The 13,320-nt window shown below is 43.2% G+C and overlaps 1 protein-coding gene across 1 annotated transcript in view; it reads right to left on the bottom strand.

Annotated features, from left to right (window-relative positions):
• WISP1 (WNT1 inducible signaling pathway protein 1) overlaps window positions 1-13,032 on the bottom strand; it is a 30,960-nt gene extending 17,928 nt beyond the window's left edge. Inside the window, exon 1 of the mRNA XM_026043914.1 lies at window positions 12,881-13,032. Within this exon, the coding sequence (XP_025899699.1) occupies window positions 12,881-12,928 (48 nt within the window). The 5' untranslated portion in view covers window positions 12,929-13,032. The remainder of the gene's footprint in view (window positions 1-12,880) is intronic.
• Window positions 13,033-13,320: the final 288 nt, after the last annotated feature.

Here is a 13,320-nt window from a genome sequence, read left to right as displayed (position 1 = left end):
GTGCCATAAGGGAATTCTAAAAGAAATATGAAACCCTTGTGGCAATGAGATTTGAGGTTCAAAACCAGTATAATGCAAAACAAATACTTGAGAGTTTTGTCTTTTGATATGAGGGAAAACAAATAAATAAAGTGAAACACAGAAATCCACAGGCCAAGAATATAAAAATCACCAAGGACTTCTAAATAAAAAACATAAAGTTCAGTAGCAATATAGCTGCAATCACTGGATGAAGTCAGACACACAGAAGTGCTCAGAGCATGACCTGCTGTTGTGTCCTGCAGTTCACCATGCAGAATTCTCATCAAAAGCATGGCAAACCAAAAGCTGAGAAATACTGAACATCTAGGTACTCATATGAGAAGTTAGCTCTTGGCTCTAGAAATTACAGTTGATCTTGCAAAAATAACTATGAGACATTTTTACAGTGCTGTTGCAATTAGCTAGAAGCCCATTTTGCCCATGATCTGCCCCAAATCTCTGGTTCGTGCTCATCTTACCTGAAGGAACACTGTCCGTGGATAATGTTCGAAACCAATCCCACCACTACTTCCAATTAAATGAACAAACAATAAAACTATTCTGAGGAGGGCATCTGATAAAATAAGCATTACAAKCAGGGAAAATTAGGAGATCCTAAAATAATTTCTTTGTAAAGATGTCTGTGTTGTCAGGGAGAAGTATGAAARCTAGAGATGCTAAAAGACTTAGGGCCTGTGGCTATGTTGGTCATGTGCCCAGAATCTCAAATCCTATCTCTAGTTCTACTTTCCTATGGGAAAAAATATGATTCAGTGTGTAGCTTATGAATACTTGCTGGTTATGACTTTCAAAAGTGTCTGGTTGATGCAAAAATGCAAGGGGTCACCATAAGTGAGCCCTCAGAACCATCTATGCTAGCTCAAAGGCAGCACAAAAGTTTCTCCATTTTGCTCAYTTCAGAGGTTTTACTACATGATAGCCATCATCATTGCTACAAAGCATTTTCATCTCCTCRGTCTGGATGTGTTTGCAGCTCCACAGCAGGTAGCAGAGCTGCTTAGATCAGGATGCAGTAGCCAAATGCAACCAGTTCACCTCCAGCAAGTGGGATACCACCAATGCCATCAATTAGAGTACTTATTTCCACACCAGAATGAAACACAGATGTGATTGAGATTTTGCTCTAGTATGGAGGGCTGAAATTCCCTTTGGATGTAATTTATCCCAAGCTGATCTCCAATACAAACTGTCCTACCACATACAGGCAAAATTCTTGGCTTGGTGCACTGGTCACCTGACAGTTCCTTTGCCAGGAGAAGTAATTAGTTGAATTTTAATTACTTTAAATCAAGGCTAGAACTGCTTAACTGCTTTCTCCCCTGTGACCACAACATCAGAAGGTGGAGACTGCAGAAATTCTCAACAGAGGGGAGAAATGTTCTCACTAAACACCAGAGGAAACCCTGTTTTTTTTGAATAAATTGTTGAACTGGAACAGGATGTAAAATGTGTGGGGATATGTGAAATTAAAAATTAAATAAAAAAAAAAAAAGAAATAAAAATATGGCTGCTGTGAAGGAGGCAAGAAGGGAACTCTACTCTACAGAAAGCATCCTGTGATGCTAAAGCAACACCATCACAAGATTTAAAGAGTTAAATTGCTCTCTTGTCTCCTTTCTTTTCACCCAGGCACTGAGTAGGAAACATACAGCTGTATCAACAGAAAAGTGGAATCTGGAGTCAAAACCGCATTTTTTAACTTGTCCTTGTCTTTCACAAACCAACCAAGAAGAGTAACCGTTGAGATTTCATACTAAGACAGATATCTGCAGAGTAAGTTCTGCAATAACGATGTGCAGGAAGGGCAGAGGGATGTCTCCAAGGGGCTGGCAGCGAGACAACACTTATCAGCAAGAGCATCCACTTCCCAGGCCACTACTAGGAAATAAATACCATGYAAGACTCAAGGAAGTCTCACACAGTGAGAATTTACTGGTTTGGGGATGGCTGCCAGGYCCTAGGGTCAAGCTGAGTCAGAAAAGGCCAAAGTGCAATGGACTGGACCTCCCATGCCTCTCCATCTCACTCTCAACATACATCGCTACATAGAGCTTGGTTTTCCAAGTCACTTTTTTCTTTCTTCTCTACTCTCCAAGGCTGAATAAGATGATAAAGTTATCGCTTTTATTTTCCATGTCTCCCTTTTATCAGCCAAACTCCTGTCCTCAGATGTGGGACTGTCCAAGTTTCACTGATTTCAGTTTGGATCCAGACACACATTAGAAAAAAAAAAAAAAAAAAAAAAAAAGCATTAAAATGCTTGCGTGGATTTGGTCTAGATTTCCTGACCTTCTACTGAGTTCCCATTAGCTTTCCAAGAAAACACTTGGATTCAGCATTTTAACTGTAGTACACAAGTTCACACAAGCTGTGGGTTTTCTTTTCCTTTTTTTTTTTCCTATTCCTGTACTAAAAAACGTTTGTTGGGCTGATAAATAAAATCTAGTTCACTGCTCATTGTCATTCTGGCTCTCTGGCTCATCAGCACATGAAGAAAATGCATTTGGTTTTATCAAGTCAAGAGGTGAGCAAACAAAATCTGAGTTTTGTTACTCATTACATTCAGGGTATGGGCCAGCAGTCTCCTAGTAAAGATGCAAAAGGAGAAGAAACAACCTTTTTTTTTTTTTTTTTTTCCCTAGTATGCTCTGTTTTTTTGTCAACAACCCATGATTTCAAAGCTGTTACAAACTGCACTATGGTTAATGGGAGCTTTAGAGGTGACTGTTGGGGAYCAAGAGTTGGCACTCACTATACAGGGAGCATACAGCTATTAACATCTGAAAACAGAGGAAAGCAGAGCCACACTTAACACCTTCTTAAAGGAGATAGACTGTCAGGATTTTGGGCTCACTTGCCACAGTTTCATCTTATTTTTTTGTCTTTAAGAGTCATTTCATTCTTCACCCTGTTTATTTTATTTAGGTGATTACCCCATTTTGGGTAAATGTTGATATATCATTTYATCTAGTAGAACTTTACATATCAAGTAGTATCTGATTAACTGTATAGGCAGCAACTTGGCAAAATGTGAGTAAAWACTGCAGGGACTACACATCACTTAAGCATTAATGGAGTTAATATGAAACAAGATGACCCAAAAAAGTTTCAGAAACGAAAACAGGTACAGATGTATTGGGGTTTTCCATGTGCAAAGGCCAAAAGTTGGGGCAACTGCCAAGAAGCCACATGTACATTTGGAATGATTAAAGTTCAGATGCCTTATATAGATTTATTTGGTATCAGTGAGAAGAGAATTTAAAAACTCTACATCTTGTCCTCATTGTGATGGATCACCACATATAAAACTCAGAGAAGCTGACATATATGCATATATATAATACCTTATATATTACGTGTAAGAGGATTCTTGAACCCTTTTGATTCCTAGCTCATCKCTAGGAGCATAATTCCTTCCCTTATTGAAAATACACAGGGCCTAGTGCCGAGTAGCTTGCAAAACTTGGACAGAACCAGTGACGTCCCGATGTAAGTTTGCAGGTAGTTGTTGCCCAGCTGTCTTCTCAATCAGCTCTGGATACAGTCCTTGGTGCCAGCAGGATAACAAACAGCACAGTCCCCATGCTCAGCATTAGATTTTGGTGGGATAAAGGCCATCTTGGGGCCGTGCTAAGTGTTCTTTCCTTCATTCCACATTTTCTCAACACTTTTTGGTGGCATRTGAAGGATCAAAGAGTATGCAAGGGTTTGGGGGACAGACCTCCCATGTCTTTAAGTTCTGCTTCTCGTGAGGCTGATCCAAACAGCTCCTCTAAGGGACACGTGTTTTTAGCAGGAACCACTGTAGGGCAGCAGTCAGCAGCACAATGCTGCAGACAGCGTCTTATTCAGTGTCTTATCCAACACTCTATAAAAAAGGAGGAGGGGGTGGTGATGAATGGAGAACAGGCTGTTCCTCAGCAGCTGGCCCAGAAAAAGCGAAACRAGCAACCTTAGATGATGGAAAGGAAGGAAGGGGCCTCAGAAAAGGTCATAGCCAACTGTTAGGCTGGCCAGGGTCTTGCAGGGCAAGCTCTATCGCAGAAAGGGCTGAAGCTCAGATGTGCTTTCCATATGCAGCAGAAAGCCCCCAAAAGCTACGATGCCTTCCCCCCATCCCCAGCACATGAATGCAAACACATGAGGAAGGGGGGGGAAAAAAAGAGGGCAGGAAATCAGCTGTTGGCTTGTAGAAGGCTTTTGGGACAAAACCATTGCTTTCAAATTAAATACAATGGAAATAACAAGTGGTGAAACTAGAACGCCTTCAGGCATGGATTCATGAAGAAAACAAAAGGAGTGAAGCTATTAGTGTAGGAAAGTTATGTATCTTTCAGAACGAATCCTCCTGCCTCTGAAGTCAGTGGAAACAGAACTGAAATACTGAAATACTGGGGGGAAAAAAAAGATGTCAAACAGAAAATTTCAAATAACTGGTGTGAGCAATAAAAGTCAAGGTAGACATCCTCAGAAGGGCACCAGCTCTCCAGTTGGGAATGCACACATGGCACTTGCAAGGGCAACCAGAGTGTAATGTGTTCTGCTCTCAGGAGTGATCACTTGCCATGGAAAACAGCACCTCTGGCAAGCCCTCGAGGAGGAAATTGTTGAATGACCCCATTTTAATCCATGCACAATCTGAGACCTGAGAGATGAAGAAACTGTCCCAAAAGCAGACAGGATGTCTGTGGCATAGCCAGAAATAGCAGTGAGATTTCTTGCTCCTACATGGTGACCGTAGCACGATCCCTCCTCCTACACACAGTTAATAATCCACATTGTTTAGTTCTTCCTGGATGTGCAGAAGAAATGATTCCACTGAGCAGACTTGTGGTGCTCTACCAGTTCCCTGCTTCATGTTTTCTCTCTCAAGATCATGGGCACCTTCTCCCCACAAGAGGGCAAGACTCCCTCACCTCTGCAGCACCTTCAGAWGGAGCAAGTCAGCTCGATCAGCAGCTTACATACACTCTGCTGTGTTCATGTCCTGCACCCCAAGAGAAAATTGGCTGAGACTGTCACACTCAGCTTTCCCCAGCTTTCAGGCTGGGGAAAGAAAACATGATGTGTAAATTCCATTACTTCCCCATCCTAAGTGACCTCAAACTGCTAAAAGGGAACATCTCTGCTCTTGAATGGTTAGTACTTCCTCTTTCTCACTGAGGCAATGAGCTGATGTTGTTGTGGGCTACCCATTTCATTTCAAGGAGTCTAAAGATGAATTTCCAGCTCCACAAGCACTGACGTTTCTGTCCATCCCTGAATTGCTCAGCTTAGGGATGCGAGCACGCAGCCACCATAGCGGAGCTCCGCTCATCCTTAGCCTGGATTGATGCTCTGAACACGCGAGGACAGTGCTGAGGTGCTGATGATCATCCCAAACTGTCCCTGAACACAGTACCCCATGGCTGCTGGGCATCCRGGGAGGGCTAAGCTTGGTCCTGGTACCCAGGAAGCACATGTGGAAGGAGGCTTTCGGCAAGGAAATCAGTCAAAAATATGGTAATAACTACACACTGCATATGCAATATATATATAGAATAACCAACACAAACCATGAAAAAAAAATGTGTATATATATGTGTCTATACGTTACATATATTTAAAATGTGTAAATTATACAGAATTAACCCTATCATCTAAAGGAATTAGAAGTATCAAAGCCCTGAAACCAGGCAGGTGGATAGTCCTGATGTGAGCTCAGAAGTTAACCATCCCTCTTCTGCCCAGCACCCTTCTGGACAGAGCTGGGCAGAAGGACAGCAAAGTTAACCCAGAGCCCATTGGGACATTGGGATCTCACCCATTCGCTTTTGATGCAAAAATCTGGAAAAATAAGTCAGRTGGTCTCCAGCAATCTACCACTTGGTAGATGTCAGCTTGCAGCTTTTCCCCAAGCCTGTAGAGAGCTATGCCTCATACAAAAGGTCTACTAAATGCAATTTTAGAAAAAGAACAATTATCACCGTAATAAAACAGTTAAAATGATAGCAAACRATCTCCATAAATAAGCAGTAGTGTTAAACAGGAAGAGCACCACTATATATTAAACTAATTATGGTAACTACAATGCCTATGGTCCAAAGCAGAAAAAAAAAATGACAGAAGGAAGACAGACGAATTTGTCCCCAGCCTCTCATATCAGTATACTGGCTCCCACACACATGCTATGGGTATGACCTAGTCCTACTAAGCCAAAGCCAGCAGGAAATATTGCTGGCAATGCTTAGAAATAGCCTGTTAAATGGCCAGACTAGTTAATGGAATATTAATTCATAATTAATTTTCCATCTTTCTTTTTTTTTTTTCTCATAAATACATAACCAAAGAGTTTTATCATGTAATCCACTTGCAGATTCTCAGCACTGGCTGCAGTTTTTGTGGTTTTGTCCCTGCTAAATAGCTAAAATGACCCAGCTGTTACTTTAGAAGTGGGGACTTGGCTGCCCGCAGGCACCCAAGTGCTGRGCCAGGCACTCAGAGAGGTGCTTAATTCCCCCCAGATGGATTTCTGGGTCTCTGCCTTCTTATCAAACCAAACAGGAGTGGTTGCCTTTGTCACAACAGCTATAATCTGGTGATCACAAATTCAAGAGCTTTCCTGATCATCATATGCATCATATATAGCTCAGAAAAGAGGATCCGCAACTGCGAAACAGATGCAGAGTAGCAGAAACAGTCCCTTGCACACCTCACTCACTGTTGTTACTCAAATACCTTTAGTACAAAAACACCAAAATTGAAAGCTGAATGGGACTCTGGAAAGCCAGTAGAACACAGAAAGGAAGTGAAACTTTCAAACTACTCAAAAATTAAAGCTTGAGTTGTATTTGTAAATTGTATAAAGGGGAAAGTGCTACTTATGCACATTACACACACACACACACAAAATTGTTGCCTTCTAATACAGAAAAAAAAAAAATCTGAGTCATCCAGAGCAATTTTGGTCAAAATGGTTAACTGTGTGTAGATTGCACTGCTCCTGGTGTTGGGGAGCAAGGTCTGTATCAGGTAATGTAAAGAATTACATAGTTGCTCTATAGCTGACTTTACTACTTCCCTCCCATTATGTACAGATAACACTGAGAATAGCTACTAACTCAGTCTAGTTAGACTTTCACATGCTAGAGGTGAAATAATAAAACCAATGTTGCATATCCACTTGGATGCATTTCACTGAAGCTAGTATCAATATGCTAAGAAGTGAAATCTAAAATATCAGTGAGTATAAACTGAATAAGAGGAGTGTGTTTCAGCTTCGAAGCAAAGTTATAAGAGCAGTCAAAGCATTATAGGTACTGTGAGTTCTTTTCATGTGAATGTCAAGCAATTCTGGACCAAGTGACCTTGTCATGATGCTCCCACACCAAGCATGAGTCATTTTTTCTTATGATCCCTGCCAAAGCTGCAAGGAGGTAAACGTGTGGGCTCTTAGAATAAAGTCCATTTGCAAGGACGGAATTGCTCCACAACTGCTAGCAAAGTCCTAACTGCACATGCGCCCAACAACATCAGGATTCAGGTGTGCTTGGCTGACTYGCAACTCCATGGATGATGCGTGAATCCACAATTATTTCTACAAAAACATCTCAGGTTTCCTTTTGGGCTCATTACAAGCCATCCTGGAGTTCATGATTCTTAGCCTTCCAATACACTCATCTCTCACTTGCTTTCTAGGTTAAGTAGAATGACAGACTCAGGCTAATAAAACAAAAGAACAACATGGGAGCTATTGAGAAAGAGAAAAGAACAGAGAGATGACCGCACAGTCCTGGAATGCATCACCCCAGTACTAGAAATTCGTTATTCAGGTTGTGCTGCAAATCTTGGTTTAAACGATATCTTCTTCCACAGCTATTTCAGTCAAAAGTATCTCCTTTCCTTCCCCATCCACAAGAAAAACTGCACATAGAGCAGAGACAGTTGTTGCCACACAGATTGCCAGGGATTGCCTTTTCCCCTTCCACTCTCCCACACCCGGGACAGATGCAAGGATGATCCAGGAATCTATTAAAAGGCACAAAATATTAATAGGAGTCCTGAAGCTTCAACTGGGATATCAGAATAGGCAGCAATCAGGAGGGAAACATGTACAGATCCAGTATAACTTCAGTAAATAACAGGTACTGATGGAGGTATCTCACAGAGCTGGGAGACCACCAGGGTGCAGAAGAACTGGAGATCCTCACCAACAAAGCCAATGGAGAACATCTGCACAGAGCTGTTAGAGAGGTACACTCAGAGTCCCTCATCCCAAGAACACATCTGTAAAAATAAACCCTGTGAGCCAGCATGCAGCAATGCCAGGCTGAACTCATCTCTCAAGCTGGCAAGCTGTCAGTAGGACAGCACCTGGAGGAGGGATCAATGGGGAAACGTGAGTGTCCTAACCCAGGCCAAGGAGCTGGGCTGGAGGAGCTGAAATCTTTCTGAGCATCAGATCTCAGAATCCAACAAATAGGTAGGTTGTTTTGGGGACAGTCACTGTGAACATGTCAGCTTTGAAGTTTCTACTCAATATAAATAGAAGATTCTACTTTTAACATAAACACCACAAGTACAAGGATGGTTGAGCTATACTGTAAGAAATGGAGAGTTGGGGGGATATTTAATTAAAGGGGCCTAAATACATCAAATAGCAAACAATATCAAAAGGATGRAGAAACTCTACCTTACTCTGCTTTCTGACCCACAGCATGGGACACTGGCAGGTTTGGTTCTCAAAAGCAACTTCAGTTGAAGCTGTGAGCTTTCAGATTTTGACAAACTGTAGCTGCCTATGTTTGCCTGAAGATTTTTTTTTTCCCTTAAAGAACTCCATTTCCACTCAGACATGAGAGATGAGAGCCAGGGCCATGCAGACAGGAATGCTCAGGGCCCACTGGGACAGTTGAACCTTCCAAAAACAGCAGCTCTCAGCAAGCTGAGCCCTGGTAAGATGCTAGAACAATTCTTAACATCCCTACAGGGGAGCCGTAAGCCTCTGAATAAAGAAGCCAAATGCCCCATGAAGGTGAGGAGCACATTCTGACCATGCCTCTACCTAGCAGCTTGGGAAGGCAGAAGAATATAAAAAACCCTGGCTACCAAAGCAAATTCTGAGACTGATGGCAGAAGTTAGGAAAAATAATGCATAAAAGCCTGCTGCTCCCAACAAATGCAGTATGTGTCTGTGTTTGTAAGGTATTCTCAGTTCGTCACAAACAGGTGTGGAGGACCTCTGATCTGTTCAATGCTACCTTCAAGACGTTGCCACTGAAATGGCAATGCTTTATTTCCTTTAAGCACGAGGATTTTAAGAGGGGGCTGATGAAACAAAGACCGAAATCTTACCGAAAACCGCATATATGAAGCAATCATATCTCTCAGGAATGATGCTTACCATCTTATGATGCTTAATAAATCACATCAACTTGGAGACTACACTGACTGAAACAACCCATGCACCATTATCATTTATGAGGAGCCACCAGACTGTGACCTKGCATTGAGAAATACTTGGTTTTCACACCTCAGGTCACCTCCTCTGGGATTTTTGCAAACCAGGATAAAGGTGCCTGGAACCATTATTATTAAAGAGCAGGCTAGCAAACAGCAGAGATAAGTGAATGCATAAATCCATAGCTTTTTTTTTTTTTTTTTTTTTTTTTTTTTTTTGGTTCAAGCTTGGTCAGAATGTGGTTTCTTCTGGAAGAGTCTAAAGAAATATAATCAGTTTTTCCTGCCACCAAGTCCAAACATTTTGCAAATGAAATTTTTGGCATCTAACCTGTACCAATAAATCTTATATAAAGGAGAAGGAAAAACACACACATTACAATTGTCAAGCCACCTTCCACATGGCCTGAGGTATCCCCGAGCTTGGCTCATTGCAAGTGACATTCTAACCAAATCAACACAGAGGARATGGTGCCTATCTGAAACCATTTTTGGGCATCTCTTTCCTTTCCCCTTSTCCCCACATAAGCTAAAAGCCAAAGTTTGTGTGCTGCAATGGACATTCACATCATATAAAAGTGTTAATAACTGCCTACTGGTTTATCTGGGAAAGAGCAGTGTCATTCTTTGCTATTTGACCCGCTGTTTACCAGCACCATTAAAGGAAAAGTCCACAGGATTGCATTCCTCCACTACAAATGTTTCAGAAACCCCAGAAATTCCCAAAGGAATTTCAGAAATTCCTTTATTTGAATAAGGGATGTCATATTTACTGAGCTGTCAGGGCTAAAGGCAGATGATCCTTGCTTTTTACCCCTGAACTTCTTACTATACTCAGTTATTTTTCTCTTCTCAATTCTCCCCAATAAGAACATTCTCCTCAATAAGAACATTACCAATAAAACTGTTCAAGAACTCAGTAACTGTCTGTGGCTTGGTACAGAATTGGGGCATGGGAGGGAAAAGCTCTTGCAGACCTGGTAGCTGTGCTCTAAATGCCCCTTGAGATGTGTCTAACCTTCCCATATTAAACTCCTCTCCCTTCTTTCCGGAACAAACACATACATTCCAGCTACACAGAGTAAAACTAGAGACTCAAACCCAATATATCACCTTTTCCTCTCCATCTTTCTTCATATATGCGGCACTTCTAGGAAGCATCTATGCCCATGGCGGCCACAGGACTTTATATGACACAGTGCAGTGCATTTAGATGACAGCATGCATTGCATCTGGGATGTTGGGGAGATCTTCATCACTATTGTGGTGATGCCACCAAAGAGCCAACACAGCGAGGTGAGGCTGTGTCAAGGCTTTAWCAGCTCTCATATGTTACAGCCTGCGTGACTTACTTACCCAAGACATCTCTCAGGGAGCAGTGTGGCCATGCACATTAAATATTTACAATATCCCATACCATTAGTAATATCCCTTGCCCCTGCAGACAACCCGYTCTTAAGCTGACCAGACCAACTCTGCTCTTGTTCCAAAATCCCTTAATTATTATTATTAATACTAATACTCTTCCCCAAATTATTCTCCCTAGCCCCTTTTATTCATTGTGTACTTGTACTTCTGTATTCATTCCCATTCTTTTCCTGGCTTTATGTCCATGGGATGTTCCAAAAATAAGAGTTTCATCTGCAATACTCAATGGAGGATTTGACGCTTTGAATAGGAAACAGTCCAGGCCCAGGCCTCTCTTGAGACTATTTTTATATACCCATCTGAACTCCCTTTTAGATCTCATTAGACCAAACATACCACCGGCGTTATTTGGAGTGCACTTACTCATCCTCACAGCAGCCGCGTGTGTCTGCATGCACTCACATACTTTTATGCTACAGCTGCTGCCTTTTTTTTTTTTTTTTCCCCAAATAGCTATGATATCAAGGGAATCAAGGATAGGCACTATATATAAATATATACATAAAATATATCAAGTTCACACAGTTCTTTGGTAATGACACTGGGAGAGGGCGGCGAGGGACTACCCCTCCCTCTKTGTGACTTTTTACTTACTTATCAAAAGTCAAATTCGAACTTTACTTTAGAGCAGCTGAGAGGTGCATTTTGTTTGTTTGTTGTTAGTTCTTTATTTTCTTCTCTTTTCTAGGAGGGGGACCATATCAGTCCATCTCCACATCCACACAGCACTTATCACTCTGCCATCTCCGTGCACCAGGTGCACCTGGTGCACCACACTATGCGCACCACTTCTTGGTATAAAACCCCACATTATCTGTCATAAAGGCATAAACCAACCTCGGGAGCTAGCAGCCCTGCAAAGCAAAACCCTCTTCACACAAAGCAGCTGATTCTACCACCCTCTGAACCAAGAGCGATGCTCAGGCACAGCTTCACAGGGGTTTGGCTCCCTTGGGGCACCCCAGGGAGCCCCTGAGTTCAACCCCCCCYGGGGATGAGGATGGGGATGATGTGAGGGGCACCAGAGGTCCCAGTTTTGCTGCTCAGCTGCTCTCACCCAAGGAAAGTGCCCTCGCTYGACCCATTGCTACCTGCCTCACCAATCACCCCTATCCCGCTGCTCAGAGCTGGGAGCAGTCGGGATCTCTTCCCCTGGGGAATTTACACCAGCCTCCAGCAAGTCCCAGGAGAGGACAAGAAAAACACAGCACACCTCCTGAAGCCCTGCCTTTCCCAAAGGGGAGGAGAGGGGAAGCAGCTGCTGCCTGCGTGGACTGCAGAATCATGCACATACAGGGAGAAATTCGGGGAGAGGGGACACACAAACCCTCCTGCTCTGCTGGTGCCTGGGGCTGCAGCAGGAGGGTGCTGAGCTGGCAGGAAGGTGCGGTCGGGGATGGGCATGGACCCAGTACCAACACAGACCTAGTATGGACCTGGAATGGACATGAACCTGATACTGGCACAGTACAGACCCAGCACGGATCCAGCCCTGGTCCTGGCACTGAACCGGTCCCGGTCCCATCTCAGATCCGGTCTCTGGTTCCGGGACCTGACCCTGCATTTCACAGAGGCTCCCCTACAAGCAGGACCTGCCTGCTCCTGGCAGCAATTTCTTCCCTGTTCTACCCTGCAATAGGGATATTTGTGGATATCCACAAAAAGGATAATTGCAATTAAAGCAAACAAACACAGCTTTCCATGCAGATCCATATGGGTACTGAGCATAGATGGACTCAACTCAGACACACACATTTGCACCTTTCCAATTTCTCCTTTCCCTTCTCCTTTTGCCTTTCCTTTCCACCCCACCGGAGCTCACCCCTCTCCCCGTCTCCCAGCTCCCTGGGTTCCTTGCTCCCAGTTTTCCACAGGCACCGCAGGCACTAAGCTCCGGCTCCCCAGCCCACTGCACCAAGGAGGGAGAGTGTGTTTTCAGAAGACAAGCCTCTCCTCCCGTTCCCACACTCACCTGCAAAATGCTGCTGGTTGCTAGAATCCAGGGCAAAAGCCACCTCATCCCTGGAAGCCGGGATTAAATACATTGATTGAACCCAGATTTCAAGCCGTTTTGCGCAAAAACACCACTTTGGGGAATTCAGAGCAATCCTGAACTGGCAACCTATCCTAGGCAGTCTGCCTTTTTCTCTTGGCTCTTTGGGGATTTTATTAAAGACAGATCTGACGTCAGGGTGAAGGACAAGCCCTGCATTTTTCCTCTGGAGAAACTTTTCCTGCCTTCACTTCTTCATTTTTGTGTGTGTGTTGTTGTCCCACCTCCTGCATTTCAGTGCATCGCCCTTAGCCAAAGGGCTCTTAAAGGGAAAGTTACAGTGCAGTGGTCCAGCAGGCTGAGATTTTAACTCTCTATTTAAACGCTTTACGTATAYGCAGACATACACAGATGCTTAC

This window comes from Nothoprocta perdicaria, unplaced genomic scaffold (assembly GCF_003342845.1).
Source record: "Nothoprocta perdicaria isolate Ctin4 unplaced genomic scaffold, notPer1 scaffold_341, whole genome shotgun sequence".
Classification (NCBI taxonomy): Eukaryota; Metazoa; Chordata; class Aves; order Tinamiformes; family Tinamidae; genus Nothoprocta; species Nothoprocta perdicaria.
This window is presented reverse-complemented; position numbering and strand designations above follow the sequence as displayed.